Source organism: Lissotriton helveticus, chromosome 9, assembly GCF_964261635.1.
Source record: "Lissotriton helveticus chromosome 9, aLisHel1.1, whole genome shotgun sequence".
Lineage (NCBI taxonomy): Eukaryota > Metazoa > Chordata > Amphibia > Caudata > Salamandridae > Lissotriton > Lissotriton helveticus.
In genome coordinates this window covers 1,050,789,940-1,050,811,558 of record NC_136070.1, presented here as the reverse complement: position 1 = coordinate 1,050,811,558, position 21,619 = coordinate 1,050,789,940, and the positions used below count along the sequence as shown (strand labels likewise).

Sequence of the window (21,619 nt, the reverse complement as noted above, 5' to 3'; positions counted from 1 at the left end):
ATGAGTTAGGAACACATAGCCCATGAGAACACTGCACACGCAGTGGTCATGCAATCCCCATGCCAGACATCTGGACATGTAACTCACTGGCAGCATTGTGTACCCTCGAGATTGAGGCCCACCTGTAGTAAAATTATTAATTATTGACTCGAAGGCAACAAAACCAATCTGCACCCTATATGGTCCGCAGGAGAACTTTAAAACATCCTGACACTCTGAAAGTCTTGAAAGTAAAAAACTTTTTTAAGTCCACCCTATCAGGTTCTCTGGAGTCATTCCTCCTGGTCACGTCTTAGGCCTCTAGGTCATCAGAGACAGCGCTTAGGGGGTCAGGACTCACTCCAGCAGAGGTCGCCAACAGGGTACAGCCAAGTTCCAGTTGCTAGGCACTTCAGAAGAAAAGCCTCTTGCAGCAGCCTGTTGTGCTCCTTTAGCCACAAAGGAGTGAAGCCAACTTAACTTTGGAGTTCAATTCTTAGTCCAGGGCACAAATGGAAGAAGGCCTAGCTCTTCAGATCTCCAAACAGGTCTCAAACAGCAGGTCCAATCCTCGTCTTTTCTTCTGTTTGTCTGTTGGTCCAGAGAATAATCTGATGAGCTGTGGAAGGGATGACAACTTTGAAAGTTTCACTAACCAGTGGGTTGGGTTGACACCTTGACATTCCCTAAACAATGAGAAAAGGTTCCCAGGACAGCCTTTCTCACTTTTGCAGCACAGCCTTACTGCATACTATCCAAAGTGCACTATACTGTGGCAAACCCAATGCGGGAGACTCTTTTTACCCCTAGAAGAAGCTTGTGTACCAGTCAAGGGAGTGTTTAGGGAAATGAGCATTCCCCTCCTCCTCAGCTACGGTTCTGGTACCTCCTCTCCCACCACTGGACTTCTGCCAAGCTGACAAACGATGGCCAATGGAAAAGATGGCTTTTCTTCACCAGGTCTCCCATTACACTTATCAGTGTAAATGATCAGGGTTCACCCTGGTCCCTTTCGAGTTAATGAAGTTCAGGAACTCTCTCTAGTGACCTTTCCTGAGCTGATACCTGTAACATACTTTACACACTGGCATCCCTGTTAAAAGGCATTGTGTCTGCTCTGGGCCTGCCTGGACAGCAGCACCTCTGTGTAGATGTAAAAAAACAGAACTATACATAGGCAAAACAAATTAGGAAACCCACACAAAAAGATATACTTTCTCACATCTGTGTTGTGTAATATTAATCATGTATTTATTATACAGTTGTTATGGAACTTCAGCATTATCAATTCATTTGATGTCTTCAGGGTTAAGGTCACATGACATCACTTCCCCAGGACATTCTGGATCAAAAGATTATATGATGTCAGTCCTTGCATTATCATTAAGGTAAAAGAATGTGTGATGTGAGAAAGTGAGTTATTAATTGGGGTGGATCGTAGTGCCCCAAACATTGTAATACCACTATTTTGTTAGGTCCAGCTAGGTTTCAGTCATTTAAAATCTGAGCTAAACTCCTGCTACTATGGCACAGAGCACACAGGCTAAGAAAATGTAAAAGTGTTTAGAAGTATCAAAATAGTTACAAAGTCAAACATATAACACAATATTAATGCCACTACAATTTAGAATGATATAGTAAAAATGCTAAAAATCCAATAGGGGGAATTTGAATTTCTAACTTTAAGTGAGGATAGCTCCAAAAAGTGCAAAGTGCCAGTATAAGTTAATGGTCACAGTAGACAAGGATCTAAACGTGATTTCCAGCTGACCATAATGGACACACCAACCAGGTTCAATCCAGTCTAAGGTTCTATTTAGACATTTTCTGGAAGACAAAATCGATCAGTGGGGCAAAGCAGCAGAATGTATTCATTAAGGTCTCTACAATATCAGAAAGGCATTGGTGGGGCAAGGCAGCAGAATGTATCCTTGGAGAGCTTCACGATATGGGATAGGCATTGGACGAGATCAAGAGAAGCCTTTGGTTTTGGCAGGAACATTTTGGAGCAGGAACATTTGAATTGTGCATCCAAGGAAGTCCTCTTGCCAGTTGGTGCCTTCGCCAGGTCAAGTTCTTTACCTTCGCAGTTAGTCTTTTTTTTTAAGCTCTGATTCCTCCAGCTGAGCAAAGCTGTGGACTGTATCGGAAGAGGGCTCCATGATGCAAGATACCTAAGATGTTTCTACACACCAGCAGCAATGCACCTTGGGTGGTCCTCAGGAGGTCTGGAGGTCCAAATATCTTTTAAATCCCAGGTTTTTAGGGTTGTTAGAGAAGTCCAGTTAGACACAGACAAGGGTTCCAGGACCTTAGAAACACATGGGGATTAAGGCTCACACCAGTAGAGGCCTTCAAGTCAGGTCCAGTTGGTACTGCTCAGCCGGTTACTTCAGGGAAATGCCTAATGCAGCTTGTTGTGGCCTTTAGTGCACACAGGAAGTCATGTAACTGACTCTCAAAGTCCACTCCTTTGTCCTAGTTATAAGTAGGCATAGGTCTCCTCACAGGTCTCACACTGGAGGGGCAGTCCTTTTTCTCTTCTTCCACACATCCGTAAAATATTCTGAAGAAGATATCCTTGGGTGCCAAATTAATGCCTGAAACTAGCTTGTGGATGAGGTATCTCCTGAACCCGCCCTAAGAAATAGGATGAAAGTTCAAAGGGGTAATCTATGACTTTTGTAGCAGTTCCTATGTGCTGTTCTGTAAACAATCCCACAGTGCCCCTCACTCGCTAAACCCTTCTACCCTTGTGCAGAGCATGTGTGCCCACCCAGAGGTGTGGCTGGGGTAATGATCAGTCCCCTACTCCCTGGTCATTCTGATTCAACTCTGGGGCAGCTTTCCCCCACTGAGTTTGGTGCATACCTGTTAGAAAATGGGTTATAGGTTGACTAGGGTATGAGCCTGAGTCAAGCATCAACTGCAGTTCTAGTCAGGTTGAGAAGCAGCTAACACTAAACTAGCCTGTGCTCACACCTCTGGTAGTTTGATACAAAGCTGTCAGGGTTAACATAGAGGCAATGTGTTAAGTATTTGTGCAATACTTCAAATAGTCAAAACAACTCGCAAAAAGATTCCACACCAGGTTTGAAATATAGAACTTAATTTAATAAATAAAACAAGACCAGAATGACAAAAATCCAAAAAGTATGAATTTCTAAAGAATAAACTGTAAAATAGAGCTTAGAAGTCAAACATTCAGGTCAACCGTGATGGAATGGGGTCCAGATATGGGGACCCAGTGAGGATCGCTGAAAAAAATTACCTTGATCCTAGCTGTGTCATCATCTGATGAGCGAGAGCTTGTGCAGTGGTGGTTCCAAAGACAATGCATCTGTTGATCTATTCAGCAGAAGCAATACGCCATTTCTGGTCACGTACCAGGAGTGATGCGCTGTTTCCAATCCACGCAACAGAAGCAATGTGTTGGTTTTGATCCACGCAATGCATCATTTCTACAGAGGATGCGTGGATTTTGCTGAAGCATGTTAACTAGGCCTCATTTCCAAGGGTCCAGTACTGGGATGGCACCACTTGGGGGCAGATTCACAGATAGCAGAATAAAGGTGCAGAGGTAGGGAATTTGAACTATTTTATGTCCTTGAGGCTTCAGATCAGGATCCCAGCAATTTAGGCCTCGGAGTCACTCTGTGTTCAAGTGATACAGGTCCAGTCCTTCTCACCATTCATCTGAACAGCAGGGCAGTGCAGCAAGGCAGGAGTCCAGCAAAGAAGAAGTCCAGCAGTCCAACAGAGTGGACGTCCTTCAGCGGCACAGCAGTCCTTCTTAGAGACAGATTTTCCACCGGTCCAGAAGTGTACTGAAGTGGTGGAGTCTGAGGTCCAGTACTTATACCCAGTTTTGCCTTTGAAGTGGGGGAGACTTCAAAGACATGACTTTGAAGTGCAAAGTGTTCCTCCCTTCCTGCCCTGGCTACAGACTCAATACAGGGGGTATGCAGTCCTTTGTGTGGGGACAGGACACAGCCTGTTGAGGTGTAAGAGAGAAATGGTCCAGATCCTCCATCCCATCCTGCCAGGATGGTCAATCAAGTCACACCTAAGCTCCCATTGTGTGTGACTATCTAGGGAGATGATACAAAGTCTAGCTGTCATCCTCCCCAGACGTGTATCAGAGACAGACAGCAGGCACCAAATTGTTAAAGCAAGAAAATGCCAACTTTCTAATGCATTATGGGACCGGTAGGATTTTGTTTTAACAAATGCGCACGCGTAAGCAGGTATTGAGGGAAGGGTTGTTTAATTTTGAAATGGGATTAGGCACAGGTGTGTAAGCCAGTTAAAACTGAGCCATGTTGGGAGAGAACTTGGTGTTTGATCTCGTACTCAGCAGCGCAGTATGAAAAGATCGAGAATGCCGGACTCGGCTTGTTTAAGGTAAAGGGAACAGTTATTTTTAGATAGTGGGTAAAACTTGGAAGGGTTGGTGGTATACTTTTGATATTTCCTTATATATTTTCTTCACAGCAATGGGGATGAGATAAACGGTATGGTTTATTTAAAGTGGCGAAATCTGGAGAAATGCAAGTGTTGATAAAATCTGTGAGACTCAAAATATTCGTGTTTTACTGGTCAGTTATAGAGCTATTTCTGATTTTTTACAGCTAACCCCTGACGAAGAGCATACTTCGAAATGTATTGTGTTATTATAATTGTCCGATTGACAGCACGTGCCAATGTACAAGCCTGGATAGGCAACAGAAGGCATTTGAAAATGCACAAATAAAGTATTCTGGTCAATACTGCTGTCTCCGGAGTGATTCTACTAAGATATACAGAAACGGATGAAAATGAAGTGTACTGGATGGTTTACTGCGGATCAAATTGGTTTAAAATGGATGACATGGTTTACTCTGATACCTCGCTTTCACTAGCAGTGCAGCAGCGTGGTGCACGAATGGAGCTCCCTGTATGCTTTAACTTTCTAAAAGTAGCATTTTCAGAATTAAAATTCTGACTTCACTATACATTTGGATTAAACAATTGTGATTTCAGAGACCCCAAAGATAGGCCTTGCAGTAGTGAAAAATGATTTTGAGAGTTTTTCACTACCAGGACATGTAATGCTTAAAAGTACACGTTCTGCCTTTTAAATGCATTACACCCTGCCATCTGGGGTGTCCAGGGCCTACCTTAGGGGTGACTTATATGTGTAAAAAGTGAAGGTTTGTGGCTGACAAGATATTTATCTTGCCTGGTCAAAATAACAGTGTACACTACACACACACAGGCTCTGCAATGGAAGGTCTGAGGCAGGATTAGAGGGCTATCTAATTTGGTGGCACAACAGTGTTGCAGGCCCACTCATAGCATTTAGGTTACAGACTCTGGGCACATGTAGTGCACTTTACTAGGGTCTTATAAGTAAATTGAATATGCTAATTGGGTATGAGCCAATTGTATGAAGTTTAGAGGAGAGAGCACATGCCCTTTTGCACTGAAAGGCCAGACAAAGTAGAGAAGGAAGGAAAAAAGATTGTGGGTGACCAACAGAGAGGGCCATTTTCCAACATAACCCCCCTCCAGCTTGAAGCCTGGGCAGACTAATCCTTACTTTGATGGAGTTCCGTGCTCAGGCTACAGGATGTGAACAATGGCCCTTTACTGCAGAGGCACTTTTCAGTATCACACCTTTATGAATTCAGTTTGACCCCTCTGTCTATACTCTCTTGAGACACTGAGCTGACCCATGGGACCCCCTAACCTCAACTATGGACCCCATCTGTCCAACACCTAACCTTTATTTGCAAAAAATGCTTCCCAGTAGGCCGCCAGTATCACCATGGTCAACAAAGTGATGTGGCCCATTCCACCCCTTGGATCACACTTCTGTCTCTAGCCCAAGGAAATCTCTGACCATGAAGACATAATCCAACAGAGGCCATTAACAGCTCTCTTTGCCCAGAGTCAGGGCCCAGGCAATCCACTTCCAGGTGGAGGTCCTATGTGGAGCCATTGGGTAAACTTCTCTTCCAGCCTTGGCACTGACAAGGAGTTCCCTATTTGCTCCTGAGGTGTTGTTTACTGTTGAGGTGTCTGGGGGAGGGAAGCAGCTGCTCCAGGGGTTTTGCACGCCACTTCCACTCTTCCTTGCACCATTTCAGGGGTGGTATCCTGAAATTAGCCAATCTATCCGGGGTCTGTAGGCTGAATAGGGGTGAGTCCTCCCTCATCCAACTGCTCCTTCTGGACTCATGTACCCTTGGCTTGGGAGTGGCACCCCCAGAAAATTGAACTCTGATGGCACTTTTGGAAACTGCCCTCTCGGTCTCTTAACACTTGGGGTAAATTATTCCCCAGAATGCAGTCTATGGGTATCTGGGGACAAACTATGACCATCCTCTGGGTCACCTCCTCAACCCATTCCAGGGGTACCGGGGCCATAGAGCAGAGGAAGTTGTGTACATGGGCATGTTACCCTACACACCTGGCTCATGTACTGCCCTTGGGTGACAACCCTTTACACTTCCATGGACTGGCTATTCCAGGTGTCCCTCAGAGCAGTGACTAGGACTCCATTCACTTCTACCTGGTGAAGTGATAGCTCTAACCCTCTGGGATCACCAGCTCATCCTCTGAGTCTATCTCCCAACTAAGGGAGATCATGGCATGGTCTATGACATGCCCCTGGGTACTACACCTAAGGCCACAGTGGCACCCCTGTGCACAAGGTCATAAAAAAGTGGAGAGGGATGGCAAAATGTTTGAGTGGACTCCTGCAGTGAGGGCCATGTTTCAAACTGCCTGAATGGGAATACAAAAGAAGGGCCTGTGCAGGTGTCAACTGACACCTGCACCTACCTCTGTCTACCTCTTTGAAGTAAATTAAGTTACTGCCACACTCGTCTTGTTGCCAGAAGTAAACAACATCTCCCCACACCCAGAGCATTGTGTCTTCTCTGGAACAGGTTTGGGCATCTCATCAGGGCTATTCACCAGTGGGTTGACAGCTGGAGGCTAATGCAAATTAGTTATTTTTTCTTAATATTATACAAATCCACTTCACCATTGAGTTGAGCTCCTAATATAGCCTTACAGCCCGCCGTAGAGGGCTATACCGGCTATTAAAGGCCCTCTCCAGCGTTAAAGGCCCCGAGCCAAAGTGAAGAGATAAAAACTTACTCCAAACGGCTTCACTAATATTTGCACTGCCATACCCACTTGTACTTTGTTTGCTTTTATTTACAAGAGACCAGAATGGCTTTGGGTTAAGATTTTTACTTTCATAGATGAGCTTCAGCTAGAATTGATCTGAGGCCACGAGTTTTTACTTTCGTATAGAGATTCTAAACGTAATAAAGTCATGAATTTGTTTGGCTCAGTCAAAGGTTTCAATAATTTAACATGAGCACCACCCCTGGTTGTTGTGGTACTGAGCAGACAATCTTAACTGTCAAGAAAATGTGTAAAGTATTTAGAAGAAGTAAAGAAATTAAAAAGTCCAAAACAAAGCACCATAAAAAGCCTACTTCAATTTGTAAAAATTGAGTACAAATTAAAAGGCAAAATGACACCAAAACCACAAAAATTCAATAGGGGAACTGAAAATATGAATTATTAAAGATTTGAGTGGAAAAAAGGCAAGAAGCTCAAAGTGGCTATGGTAGTGGTAGACAGGGACCAGTTTGAAAAGAGTAAGCTCTTCTCCAAGTGCGCCAAACCTTAAATTCAGCCTATTGTTTGCTCCTGGGAAACATTTCACACCTTTTTCACAGCTATTCCTGGGCTTGAGCATAGACTGGGAGTTGCTTACAAGTTAATACAAATTAGCCTCCAGAAACTTCAGGCAGGAAAATGTACATTTTTAAAAGTTACTTTTCCTAAATATTTATTAAAAATCCAACTTAAACATTACATTGGATCTCTAATACCTATCAAAACTAGTAGTCTGCTCATTTTTCTAGCTAATCTCATTTCCGAGATAATGTATTAGTAGATTAATTTGTACTTTGGTTTTCTACAAAACAGATTTAGATCAATTCCACTGTGAGGATATGGCAACAAATTGTCTGCATGTCCCAGATTTTAAGTAACACGCACCCTACCTTATGTGCTAAAAGGCTTAGAAAGGACTGACCCACTAAGATTTAAAAGAGAGATTTCTACTTTTTAAAAATGGTTATTTTAACAGGTCACACTGCAGGTTTTACATGCTAGGTCTAAAGCCATAATTTCCTTTGTTACACTAGTAGATGGCACAATAAGTGCTGCTGTCCATTGGTGACATTTTACTTTTCATATCATGGATGTATTTTTACGTAATATGCTATGGTCTTACAGAAAAGCTAAATAAGCTGTGAGTCTACAAAACAGCAAACAAATTCAATCAATCAATCAATCAAAGCATTTATATAGCGCACTACTCACCCGGAGGGTCTCAAGGCGCTAGGGGAGGGGGGGTCTGCTACTGCTCGAACAGCCAGGACTTGAGCTGCTTCCTGAAGGCAAGGTGGTCCTGGGTCAGGCGGAGGTGGGTCGGGAGGGAGTTCCAAGTCTTGGCGGCCAGGTAGGAGAAGGATCTTCCTCCTGTGGTGACTCTTCAGATGCGGGGGACGGAGGCGAGGGCGTGGCCGGTCGATCGAAGCTGGCGTGTGGGGGCATAGAAGTTGAGGCGGCTGTTGAGGTATTCTGGGCCTTGGTTGTGTAGGGCTTTGTGTCCGTGGGTGAGGAGACGGAAGGTGATTCTCTTGTTGACCGGGAGCCAGTGCAGATCTCTCAGGTGTCCGGAGATGTGGCTGCGTCGGGGGATGTCCAGGATGAGTCGTGCAGAGGCGTTCTGAATCCGCTGGAGTCTCTTCTGGAGTTTGGCGGTGGTTCCGGCGTAGAGGGAGTTGCCGTAGTCCAGACGGCTGGTGACGAGGGCCTGGGTGACCGTCTTCCTGGTCTCGGTGGGGATCCACCGGAAGATCTTACGTAGCATGCGCAGGATGTTGAAGCACGACGAGGAGACGGCGTTGACTTGTCTGGTCATGGAGAGGGAGGAGTCCAGGATGAAGCCCAGGTTGCGTGCGTGGTCTGTTGGTTTGGGTGCGCTGCCCAGGGCGGGGGGCCACCAGGAGTCGTCCCAGGCGGAGGGTGAAGATCCCAGGATGAGGACTTCCGTCTTGTCCGAATTCAGTTTCAGGCGGCTGTTCATCATCCACTTGGCTACGTCTGTCATCCCTTCGTGTAGGTTGGCTCTGGCGGTGGCGGGGTCGTTGGTGAGGGAGAGGATCAGCTGGGTGTCGTCGGTGTAGGAGATGATGTTGAGGTTGTGTTGGCGTGTGATGGCTGCGAGGGGTCTCATGTAGACGTTGAAGAGGGTGGGGCTGAGCGAGGAGCCTTGGGGAACGCCTGCAGATGACTTCGGTGGCTTCTGATCTGAATGGGGGGAGGCGGACTCTCTGTGTCCTTCCGGCGAGGAACGAGATGATCCATTCCAGTGCCTTCTCCTGGATTCCGACATTGCTGAGGCGCCGCACTAGGGTACGGTGGCAGACAGTGTCGAAGGCCGCGGAGAGGTCTAGGAGGATGAGGGCCGCTGTTTCTCCGTTGTCGAGCAGGGCTCGGATGTCATCGGTGGCTGCGATCAGGGCGGTCTCGGTGCTGTGGTTGGCCCAGAAGCCGGACTGCGAGAGGTCGAGGGATCCGTTCGTCTCGAGGAAGGCGGCCAGCTGCTTGTTGACGGTCTTCTCGATGACTTTTGCAGGAAACGGGAGCAGCAAGATGGGGCGGTAGTTCTTGAGGTCGGTGGGGTCGGCTGATGGCTTCTTTAGTGGAGCACTGAGTTCGGCGTGCTTCCAGCTCTCCGGGAAGGTAGCGGTGTTGAAGGAGGTGTTGATGATGTCCCGCAGGTGGGGTGCAATGACAGCGTCGGCCTTGTTGAAGATGTGGTGAGGGCAGGGGTCGGTCGGAGATCCAGAGGGGATGGAGTTCATCGTGCGGATGGTGTCTTCGGTGCTGATCGGGGTCCAGGCGCGGAGGGTGGTGGTGGGGGGCGGTGGTTCCGTCGTGGCGTGCGTCGGTTGAGTGCTGAAGCTGTTGTGTATGTCCGCGATCTTGTTGTGGAAGTAGGAGGCTAGGGAGTTGCAGAGGTCTTGCGAAGGGGGGATGTCGTTGTTTCCGGCGTTGGGGTTGGAGAGCTCTTTATTGTTGATGTTGAAGAGTTCCTTGCTGTTGTGTGCGTTGTTGTCCAGTCGTTCCTTGAATGCAGTTTTCTTGGTGGCGTGGATCAGTTGGTGGTGTTTTCGGGTGGCGAGCTTGAGGGCAGTCATGTTGTTCGGTGTTGGGTCTCTGCGCCAGGCTTTCTCGAATGCTCTTCAGTTCTTCTTGGAGCTCTTGAGTTCGTCGGTGAACCATGGGGCTTTCTTGCTGCCGGGTCTGCTAGGCGGGGTCTTCAGAGGGGCGAGGTCATCTGCGCAGTTGCTGATCCACTTCGTGAGGTTTGTGGCCGCCTGGCTTGGGTTAGTTGCGCTGGTGGGAGGGTTCATGCTCAGGGAGGTCGCGAGCTGGTCGGCTGTGATCTTGTTCCAGCCTCTGTGTGCAACCTGTTGTTGGTGGTGGTGGATCGTGGTCCTTCTGAAGCTGAAGTGGATGCAGCTGTGGTCCGTCCAGTGGAGTCCGGTGGCGTGGCTGAAGGTGATGTCCTTGCTGGATGTGAACACGGGGTCGAGAGTGTGTCCGGCGTAGTGGGTGGGGGTGGTGACCAGCTGCTTGAGACCGAGGTTGGCGAGGTTGTCCAGCAGGGTGGTGGTGTTGCGGTCGTTGTTGTTCTCCAGGTGGAAGTTGAGGTCCCCGAGGAGGATGTAGTCAGCGGAGAGGAGGGCGTGCGGGCTGATGACGTTGGCGATGTCTTCGCTGAATTGTGTGCATGGTCCTGGGGGTCTGTAGATGAGGGTGCCTCTGAGGGTGGTCTTGGGGTTGATGTGGATCTGGAAGTGCAGGTGTTCGGCGGGTGCGAGGGTGTCGTCGGTGTTGGTCGTGATGCGGATGGTGTTCCTGTGGATGATGGCGATGCCTCCTCCTGTCTGGTTGATGCGGTCCCTCCGGATGATCTTGTTGCCGTCCGGGATGGCGATGTCGGGCACTGAGGAGGCGTTCATCCAAGTTTCCGTGAGGAAGGCGATGTCTGGGGCTGTGGTGTCGAGCAGGTTCCAGAGCTCGACGGCGTGTCTGTGGATGGAGCGGGTGTTGAGCAGGATGCACTTGAGGTGGTTGCTGCTGGTGATCGGCTTGGTCGGTGCTGGTGTAGTGCAGGTCCGGATGCAGATGAACTTGCAGGAGTGGCAGCAGAAGGGTCCGTGGGTGCGTCTCGGGGTGGCTCGACAGCAGCCCGGGATTCGGCCGGCGTTGAGTGCGTAGAGTTCGGTGGCGTTGTAGGTCCGGCGGGTGGGCTGGTGTCTGCGGGAGACAGGGGTCCTGGCACTGGGCGCGGTCCAGGCGCGGACGGGCGCGGACGGGCGCAGACGGGCTTACCTTTGGCGCACCTTCGGCGCTCATTCGGTGCTCCCGCTGCGCGCGGTCGCTCAGGGGGCGTCATAAGTAGGGGGACGGGAGAGCGGGTCAGCTGGGTTGGCGGGAGCGGGGCGGCCAATGGGCTGGTGGTGGGCGGGGCCGCAGGGGGTCAGCGGCAGGAAAAACTGGTGCCCATGCGGCTCAGCTGAGGCTGGGTCGCTCGGGTGCAGGCAGGAGCAGGCGGGCGGGAGTCCCAGCAGGATCGGCAGGAGCAGGTAGCGGCTGGAACAAGGGGGGTGACCCAGCCTACTGAAAGGCGCAGTGGTCGGTAAATATATGGGGGTGACCATGCAAAAGAGGGCATTTTCTCACATTGTGTTTTGGAAATAGAAAACCAGAAACTGTTTTCACAGTGCGGATCATTTTACACCTCCATCAACAGGCTTAACAATTATTCAAATCTGTATTTCAGATCTTCACCTGGGAAAATGCTAGAAAAATAGTTCATATTTATTTCCCATTGCCTGGCATGCATTGCAAGGCATGTAAATATGTCCAACTAATACCTCCCTTTGGACTACACAGCATCCTTGCCCCCACAATGTAATAATCCTCCATAACAACTCCCACTCTTTAATGTTTGTCGCAAGTTTGCATCAAGAGTTGATTTACCTTTCCATAAAAAAGCTGACATTATTATTAAACACTGGATTAGGTGTATTGAATTGTATCAGTATATGCTTATTTGTTTTGGTGTGTCACTATTTGTGTCGTTTGACTCGATTGTTGTAAATATTGTATATTTGAAATATTGTATTTTTGTAGATACTGTGTACATGAACCTACTTTTCTGATGGTCATCTTGTTTGTGCTTTTGTTTGGAACTGTAAAAAACCTTTAAAAATACGATAAAATAAATGTGTTTGGAATAATATTCCAGTGGTCACGTGGTACGTTTTGACTGCGTGGCTGTAGAATTTCTTTGAGAATTTTTCCTGTCCAGCCAACTTTTTCTGTTTTCCCTATTGTTGAGATCCGGGCTGGGTAGACGTAGGATCCAAAACCTTCATTGTTTCACTCATTGGTGCTAGGCAGCACATAGTGCCCCAGCACAAGTAGAGGACAGGAATGCACCATATAATGTGAAATATGGTGCGCTGCTGCCTTCCCCCTGTCACGCAGCGCAGCAAGGTATCTTGCTGTGCTGTGTTGCATGACCTTTTGATAAATCTGCTCCCCAATTTGCATAGGGCATATCCGTGTGAAAACAATTTGCATGACACTGTGTTGTGGCTGCAGCAATGCACCAAAGTCATCAAAAACAGCTCTCCTGCTAGCAGACCCTCACTCTTTAATATTTGTGGTATGTGGCCTCTTATAATGACATTGAAAACCAACTAGAGTCTCTCACAGTGAGAAACAGGAGCCCCTTACTCTTCATGGTCCATTTTCTTACAAATCACAAACAACAGATGACAAATTGTGCTAAAATGTATATGAGAATAGAAGTCAATATAATTATTTTAGTTGAATGATAATAATTGTAATAATATAAGCAATAATTGATTACCTCCTGAAAGGTTCCTTCCGTCTTCCACATCTTGATGATGATCCACAACGGGATACAAACCATTGATGAGAGGGCCATCATCCACCCAATTCCATAGCCCCAAGCAGGATACGTGTAGACATTATTGTATTTCAATGGCTTATATTTCACAAGAAAAAATATGAAGGTTCCCTGAAAAAACACAGATATGTTAAGCAGAACTGCATATCACTACAGACAAAAGAAGAATAACATGTAGCATGTCTGCAATTGTGTCTGACTTGTCAGCAAAACGTGGTGTAAATTCTAAAATAATTTTACATACATTGACATATTTTACAAATCCATCGGAAGAGGGTTGTATTTCGTTCCTAAGCTTGTTGAGTGTACGAGAAAATGAAAGTACACGTTTCCTTAGGCCTAGATGCGTCCAAGTAAGTATATTACAGATAGAAAGTGCATCTGGGGTCAGAAAAATGCAAGGGGCTCGACATATTAGCATATGATTTCCCTAACCCCTCCCCTGATACACCTCTGGGGCAATCCTTGGTGTAAACCGGTTAACTGCTACCAGTGCTCGGTCTTCGTCTCAGTGAATAGTTTAAGAAGTTATATACTGCATTCATTTACCCCATTTATGTGCTGTGTAAAACATGTGTAAGTTGTTCAACTCAAACATTGACGATTTTAGAAACTCTACTATCTACTAAGATTAAAAACAAATCTTTTTTCTTGAGAACTTGTTTCTGTTTTATTAGGAACAAGACCTGCTATTGTGGGCATGAAACAATATATCTTATCAGTTAGTAGTAGCTGAGTTCGAAAGCCCTTTAATCCAACCAGCAAATACTATATATAAACAAAGCTACTATTTCGCAACTCATTTGAACTTAATAAATTAACTCGAGACAGAGTAGCCCTCCAGAATTCATCACAGTTGCTTTTTGAATGACCCACTTTGTAGCAGCCCTCAAAGGGATCTTCAACTACAGAGACTTGTCTTGATAAGAGACTGACAGCCACTTCAATTATTAATTGTTTCCGATTACAATTGCCATTTCTCAATATAGGATTCTGATTGTTCTACAATCATCTGGGATTCCAATAGGTATTTGTGTTGACACAGGTTGAAGTTCAGAGCATAAATGGTTGTCTTTTCTTCCCCACCCTTTGATGCAGGATGAAGAATGAAGTAGCTGGTAGTCATTGTAAATCTATTCTGCTAGGTTACAGCAATGAAATATGATATTGTGCATTTAATATAGTATTGTGCTGATACACAATGAAGTCACATAGTTGTGTGAACATTTCTGTACCTCTTTTTCCATGTTTTTTTAAAATGTTGTATTGTAAAAAAATGCAAAGTTGCTAGCACTTTTTTCTTGTATAAAGTGTAAACATAGCCTCTATATTCAGTTACATTTTAGTGAGCATAGTCGTCTTTTACCAGCAGCACTTTCAGTTCATTGTTATAGAATACATGAGTATCGCAAAGGATAGCAAACAATTGTGACTGTTTAGTAAGAAAAATCTTCAAAGACAAGTCTGCATAGGCTTTTATTACTCACCTGTAGTCTTCTTTCTCAGTGTTGAAGACAAAAGCCATTACATGTTTCACCACCTAGGCCACAGTCCGCCTGAGGCTTTCTCAAGGTTGAGTGTGGGACCATAAATTGAATTTCTATTTATTGGTCCTCATATATACGCGGGGTCTACCGCCATGTAAGAATTATCTATAATGATTGTTGTAAAGAGTTTTTTTCTGCCTATATCTATAAATATGTGGCCTATACTGATTAATTAAATACCTATAAACATCACTCTATTTTTACACAAATCTGGGGTACGATATATAACAGGCAGCATAGGGCCAGTGAGTAACCTAATCCTAGCAACATGCAACAAAAGGCAGGGGGCTGCTCCATAGGGACACGTAGGTGCTGCCCTCCAGGTGCAAAGGGAAGTGAGGGAACAAAAATAGCAGACTGCTAACATTTACTACTGTTGCTGAGTCTAGCAGTGGGAGTCCAGCAAATTAGTGCTAGTTAAAGTTGAGTGCTTTTACATGCTAGTGCCACTGGAATCAAGCTAGCCTGGCTGATGAGGGGTAATACCCCGAAACAGATCCTAGTATGCTTGCTTCCAGTCCAGGGAAGACCTGGCTTGGCAGCTCGAGCTGGACTGTTCCCATGAGGAACAGGGTCAAGACTGGTTTGCACATGGCCAGGTCTAAACTGGGATGGCATAGTAGGCAAAAGAATGATGGATTTAACCCAGATCTCTTGACTGGGGTGAATGTTTTGATTTGTTCTGCATTCCGGCCATCGATTGTGTATCTTTTTGCTTTCTCACCCTACGTGGACTGGGTATGCCCAGACATGGGTCCCGGGCTCACTGTGCCACTGGATTCAAGCTATTCAGGCTGATGTGGGGTGAAACCACGAAACCGATCCTAGGATGCTTGTTTCCGATCCAGGGAGGACCTGGCTTGGCAGTTCGGGCTGGACTTTTCCCATGAGGTACCAAGTCAAGATTGATTTGCATATGGCCAAGTCTAAACTGGGGTAGCATGGTGAACAAAATAATGATGAATTTAACCCAGATCTCTTGACTGGTGGTGAATGTCTTGATTTGATCTGCATTCTGTCCATCAATTGTGTATCTTTTGCTTTCTCGCCCTAAGTGCGCCGGGTATGCCCTGACGGGGGTACCGGGTTCACTGTGCCACTGAAATTAAGCTATCCTGGCTGATATGGGGTGAAACCCCAAAACCGGTACTAGGATGCTTGTTTCCGGTCCAGGGAGGACCTGACTTGGCAGTTCGAGCTGGACTGTTCCCATGAGATACAGGGTCAAGACTGATTTGCACATGGCCAGGTCTAATCTGGGGTGGCAAGGTGAGCATAAGAATGATGGATTTAACCCAGATCTCTTGACTGGGGGTGAATGTTTTGATTTGTTCTGCATTCCGTCCATTGATTGTGTATCTTTTGCTTTCTCGCCCTAAGTGCGCTGAGTATGCCCAGACATGGGTCCCGGGCTCACCGTGCCACTGGATTCTAGCTTTCCAGGCTGATGAGCGATGAAACCACGTAATCGGTCCTAGGATGCTTGTTTCCGACCCAGGGAGGACCTGGCTTGGCAGTTTGAGCTGGACTTTTCCCATGAGGTACAGGGTCCAAGACTGATTTGCATATGGCCAAGTCTAAACTGGGGTAGTATGGTGAACAAAATAATAATGGATTTAACCCAGATCTCTTGACTGGGGGTGAAGTCATGATTTGTTCTGCATTCCATCCATCAATTGTGTATCTATCGCTTTCTCACCCTAAGTGCACCGAGTATGCCCAGACGGAGGTTCCGGGCTAACTGTGCCACTGAAATCAAGCTGTCCTGGCTGGTAAGTGGTGAAATCCCGAAACGGGTCCTAGGATGCTTGTTTCCGGTCCAGGGAGGACCTGACTTGGCAGTTCGAGCTTGACTGTTCCCATGAGGTATAGGGTCAAGACTAATTTGCACGTGGCCAGGTCTAAACTGGGGTGGCATGGTGAGCAAAAGAATGATGGATTTAACCCAGATCTCTAGACTGGGGGCAAATGTTTTGATTTGTTCTGCATTCTGTCCATCAATTGTGTAGATTATTTTAGCAAAACACTGCACATGATTTTGTTATTGGATCTTCTCTCTGGGACTCTGTCTGAAGATCTCACATAAGGTCAAACACCGCTGTACCCTGTCTTTCTGTGCTCGGTTAACAACATAGCTTGGCCTTTAGACACAACATAAATTAAAATCTGCGGTTTTAAAAAAGGACACCCCATATCATATGCGCTAGACATGCCATTTGAAAACAGAGAGGAGAATTCTTCCAGAGGAGAGGTTCTGAGACTAACGCGCCAGCCTTGCGCAACATGAAATGCAGATTACCTATCAATAATACCAGATATGGAGTTTGGTTCTAATCCCAGAGATCTATGATATATCAATGTGCACACGTAGTGAGGATAGGCTGAGATAGATATATCTATAAACATGGTAGGGCGTCTCATTGTATATAGTTTACTTTTGATGCTACTTTCTAGTTGCAGCACAGTTGGTTTATAATAGAGCCTGATAGTGTCAATAAATATTGTAAGCTGTTCTGGTGTCTTTCTTTTGTTTACTATGGACTTACATGAGTGAGAAAACAAAACAGTGACAATCTGTTTCCACAGTTCGCTGAGGGGACAAGAGTGTTATGTTCTGGGGTACTCAAACATTATGATCCTTTGTTTGACCAATTGATATTGGACATATTATTTAAGTGTGAACTTCAACCCCAGTGCCACAAGCCAAGGACAAATAGTAGTCTGCTTTACAAGACTCAGATATATTGAATTTCTTATTATGCTAAACCAGAACTTTTTGTATGTGGACATTACTGGACAATGTGTTGTGGTGGCTTGGGTGTATGACACTTGTTTCTGTTTTGTGACATTTTTGGCAGTAATGTGCTCATAGTGCCAGGGGTTTGTTAAGAAAAAGGGCAAGCATATAATCCCATTCTCGAATCACTGCAACTTTTTCTCTGGCACATTTGTTCTATAGTCAGCATACTGTAAACAAAACCATAGTTTAATGACTGAGACCCAAAGGTTTCTAAGGGCAGCAGAGAACTCACAAACCTGCTACTTAGGATGATATTGTCGATGGAAGCCTAAGTTCTTTGAACTGCAGTGTCTTCCCATAAAAGCAGTATAAAACTGAGGCTGTGCCTTGTCCCTAGAAGGGACGGGGCGTAACAGACAGCTTAAGCTGTTTGGTAGACCTCTGTCATGAATACTGTAAAATGTATATTATGAAGAAGTACAGAGTGTGGCTGTTTGTTCAGGGCCCAGCAGCCATTAGCTGTCATGTATTTTTCATGCTTTATCAGTGTATGGATATGTTTGTTCATCAAGCCCTTGGCATTTCAGAGAAGGTTACATTGAACCATTACTGTTCTCATTCAGTTTTCTTGATGGACGTTTGGAAGTAATTCACAACATTGCATCTCCCTCACTCCATTTCTGCCCATCCCAGGTTTTGGCATTGCTTTCTAAGTGCCTCAAAATCCTAGTTTCCCTTGCTTTCTATTCTCACTTAGTCATAGCCTTCCCTGTCCACTTATCTTTCCCTCACCTCAGATCCCATCTCCTACTTTACCTCCCTTCATTACTTGCAATTTGTCTCTCTGTTTAAATACTCCCCTTCACATCAAAATATTCACTTTCCTGTAAAGCTTCTTTTTTAATCCCATGGTGGTTCTTGTCGTTTTCAACTTCCACCATCATTTTTTTGCACCCCCTTCTCTTTCATATTCCCGTTTTCTCTTTCCATATTCCAGTCAATGCTTTGGCTTGCACTTTTCACATTCGCTTTAATAATTGCTTTGTCTGTCCTCACTTTCCTTTTCGGGCCCTATAGAATCATGGTGTTCTGCCTTCAAGTCTTGTACAAAACACCTTCTTGAAGTCAGCTAAAGAGCATCTATAAACATTCAAATGAGTTTTTAATTATGCAAATAACTGGTAATATGTATCCCTATTAGAGTGACCAGTTCCAGAACGCTTGAAGTTTCACGCGGGGCCTTGATAATGACTAACACATTATAATCCAGCAAAGCATATTTATTTAGGGCACAGCAGAACAAAGCAAAAGTGAATATACAAAATGTATGTTGCAGTGATGACCTCACTATGTTTTGGTCTTGTAGTCATTGTTTTTGCCTGGCTTTATTTCCACGCTCAGCAAAAGGGGACATTGAAGGAAATCTGCTCTGCTCATATTTTTTCTGGACCAAATTATCCTGATACTGAGGGAACAATAGTCGATGTCTGTGGGCTATCTCGTAAGACACTACAGCAAGCTTAAAGCAAGGGTTTGTGTCTTACATTGAGGGGCCTCCACAGAAAGGACTTACACCTCCTTCAAGGGGCCTGTAGTGCTGCCCTAAGTCCAGGGGCCTACCACAAGAAGGACATGGGCCTGACCGTAGGAATTTATTTAACCACCTAAGATCATGCTGAATCATGAAAGTGTTGATTACAGCTTTCCAATGCTCTGATGGTATGTCAATGTTATTTTTGACTGAGGTTTTCTGTGTGCTTTCTGTTTAGTTTCTTTTGTTTTTGGCCAATGCAAAGTACAACAAAAACTGTAACTGACAAAACAAAGTGTGGAGTATGACTAAGCCAAATCTATTGGTCTTATCGAGCACTTGTGTAAAAAAAAAAAGCATATGATATTGGCTTCGCCATTGCTTGTTTACGTTGTTGTTTTTTTTAGCTGTAGATGTAAAAATAAAGTAAATCTTGATTTGTAGGAGTGCAGCAGTGGATGGTCTAACTAAATCGGCCAATTATTCAGCTGTACCTTTAGCACCTTAGCCCCCTGATGTATTTATCGCCTTAAGAAGAATGTTCTACTGGTGAAGACACCCCTGTAGATGGTGATAATCGATCATTCGAAGTAGCAGCAGAAACCAAGATCAAGGTCAGACTTGGACAGAAAATAGACCTAGGCATCAAAATAAAAGTGGTCCCTTTAGAGAATGATATAGCTGGGGGGCGTGGCTTACGCGCCTCTGTTTTCTTCCTTCTGGAGCCGGCCTTCGACGTGCTCTGCCAGCGGAATATGGTCCGCTTCGATAAATTACTGTTACGGAGCATTTGACGCCGCTTTTCAGGTGTTTCCAGCTTTGCTTTCTAGCCGCTGCATCAGGACGCGGGCAGCCGCCATTTTGTGCCGCTGAGCCCGCGTCCCCTCACAAGTCTCTGTGGCACCTCCGGTTCTTCTTCCTGCGACATTGCTGCACACCTGCTGCCCAGACTTTGCTGCTGCCCATCAAGGTATGGCGTAATTGCTCTGCAGAATGCTCTCCGCATGGATTTCCTCCTCTAATGCCACCATTATTCTGACTTTGTGAGAAAACAGTCGCCATTTTACAATTTTGACGCGACAATGTGTTTTTTCTCACATTTTTTTGGTGCCATGCTCTGGTGTTTCATTTCTGGCCCATCCTTCAAGTAATATATGTGAACGCTTTGCTGTTATGCCACTTCTTTTTTCTTTTTTGGCTCTTTGAGGATCTTTTTACCCTATATCAGTGTAGAGTCTGAGCGCCCGTCTTATTTATGCCTTACCTGAGTAGGCTGTGCCTCTTGCGCTTTCCCAGCCTTTGAACTAGTCTTTTCAGGCCTCATTACTCTACATCCTGTTCCTTATTTCTGCGGCTGGTGACGTTTTGGTATATCTCTTGAAACCTGCGTTTCTTTTACTTCTCTGGTGTGTTCCTTTGCCGTTCACAATGGCTCATGACGCAGGCAACTTGTAGTCTTCCCATACCGGCACCAAGCCGAAACGCCTCAAAAATGACCCTCCTTCTCCGATCCATTCCTCCTCAAACCCCGTTTTGGACTCCATCTTGGAGGAGGTACGCGGTCTCCAACCCTTCATGTCTGCCACTAATGAACAGCTCAAACAAATTGAAGAAAGATGGATAGTTAGGGAGGGCAAGGTTTTGAATCTGGAGCAGCGCGTCAGTGATATTCAAGATATATCTACTAAAATACCTCTTCTGGAAAAGGAAATTCAACAGCTAAAGCTACATACAGAGGATCTTGAAAATCGTAATCGTAGAAATACCCTACAAATTTATGGGGTTCCAGAGAATCTTGAGGGGTCCGACATGGTGGCCTTTATTCGTATATTCCTATATGAACTTTTAGACCTTCAACCTGCCTCTCCTGCCCTTAATATCCAGAGGGCTCATCGCCTGGGTCATCTTACTTCCAATCCATCTAAACCTCGTGGTATTATTATTCTTTTCCTTGAGTTTACTGAGTTAATGACTGTCCTCAAAGCTGCCAGACTTAAACCTCACCTCTTATGGTCGGGCCATAATATCTTTATATCTCAAGACCTGTCCAATGCAACGAACGCACGACGTAGGAATTTTTGAATCTTTGTCCGCAAATGAGGAAACTGAACATTCAATATGGAATCCTTCACCCATGTTTTTGCAAGATTACTCATAATGGCCGTACCCGTTCATTTGAAGATCCTCAGAAGCTTCACGACTACCTCCAAAGTGTTTCCTCACCTAGCATGGACACTAATAATGGATGACTTTTCTTTTTTTCTCTAATATTGCCTACATTTGTTCTGTTACTGTGAATGCTCTGGCTTCACCTTGTTTTCTCTCTTTACGTCATTCTGTCCTTGAGGCTTTTCGTCTCTTCTCTTCTTTCTTTAGCCCCTTTATGCTCTCCTGCTGCTCCGTGGGGTCTGTATTCCCCTCGGCGTCTCCCCGCTCCCGATGTCTTGGTGTTCTTTTTCCTCTCAAATCTGGCTTTCTTGCCTTGCTTTGTCTACATTTTTCTTTTCCTTCATCTGTCTCTTGCCTTTCTTCCTTCTAGTTTGCATTTTCCTGTTCTACCACCTTTTCTCTCCTTCCCTCTCTTGTAGCCTTTTTCATTCTCTCTTTCAAGTTCACTTTCCTATGTATCAACTCCTGTTATTTACCTTGTTGTTCTCAGTACTCATGGGCGCTCTTATTTGTGTTAATGTGCGTTTGTTAAGTATCATATGCATCTGTAATATATTTGTTTC

General features: G+C 45.4%; 1 protein-coding gene across 1 annotated transcript in view; it reads right to left on the bottom strand.

Annotated features, from left to right (window-relative positions):
- Positions 1 to 21,619, bottom strand: part of SLC6A11 (solute carrier family 6 member 11) — a 763,151-nt gene that overhangs the window by 10,837 nt on the left and 730,695 nt on the right. The window contains exon 14 of the mRNA XM_078661403.1: positions 13,010 to 13,180. Coding sequence (XP_078517529.1) covers positions 13,010 to 13,180 — 171 coding nt within the window. The remainder of the gene's footprint in view (positions 1 to 13,009; positions 13,181 to 21,619) is intronic.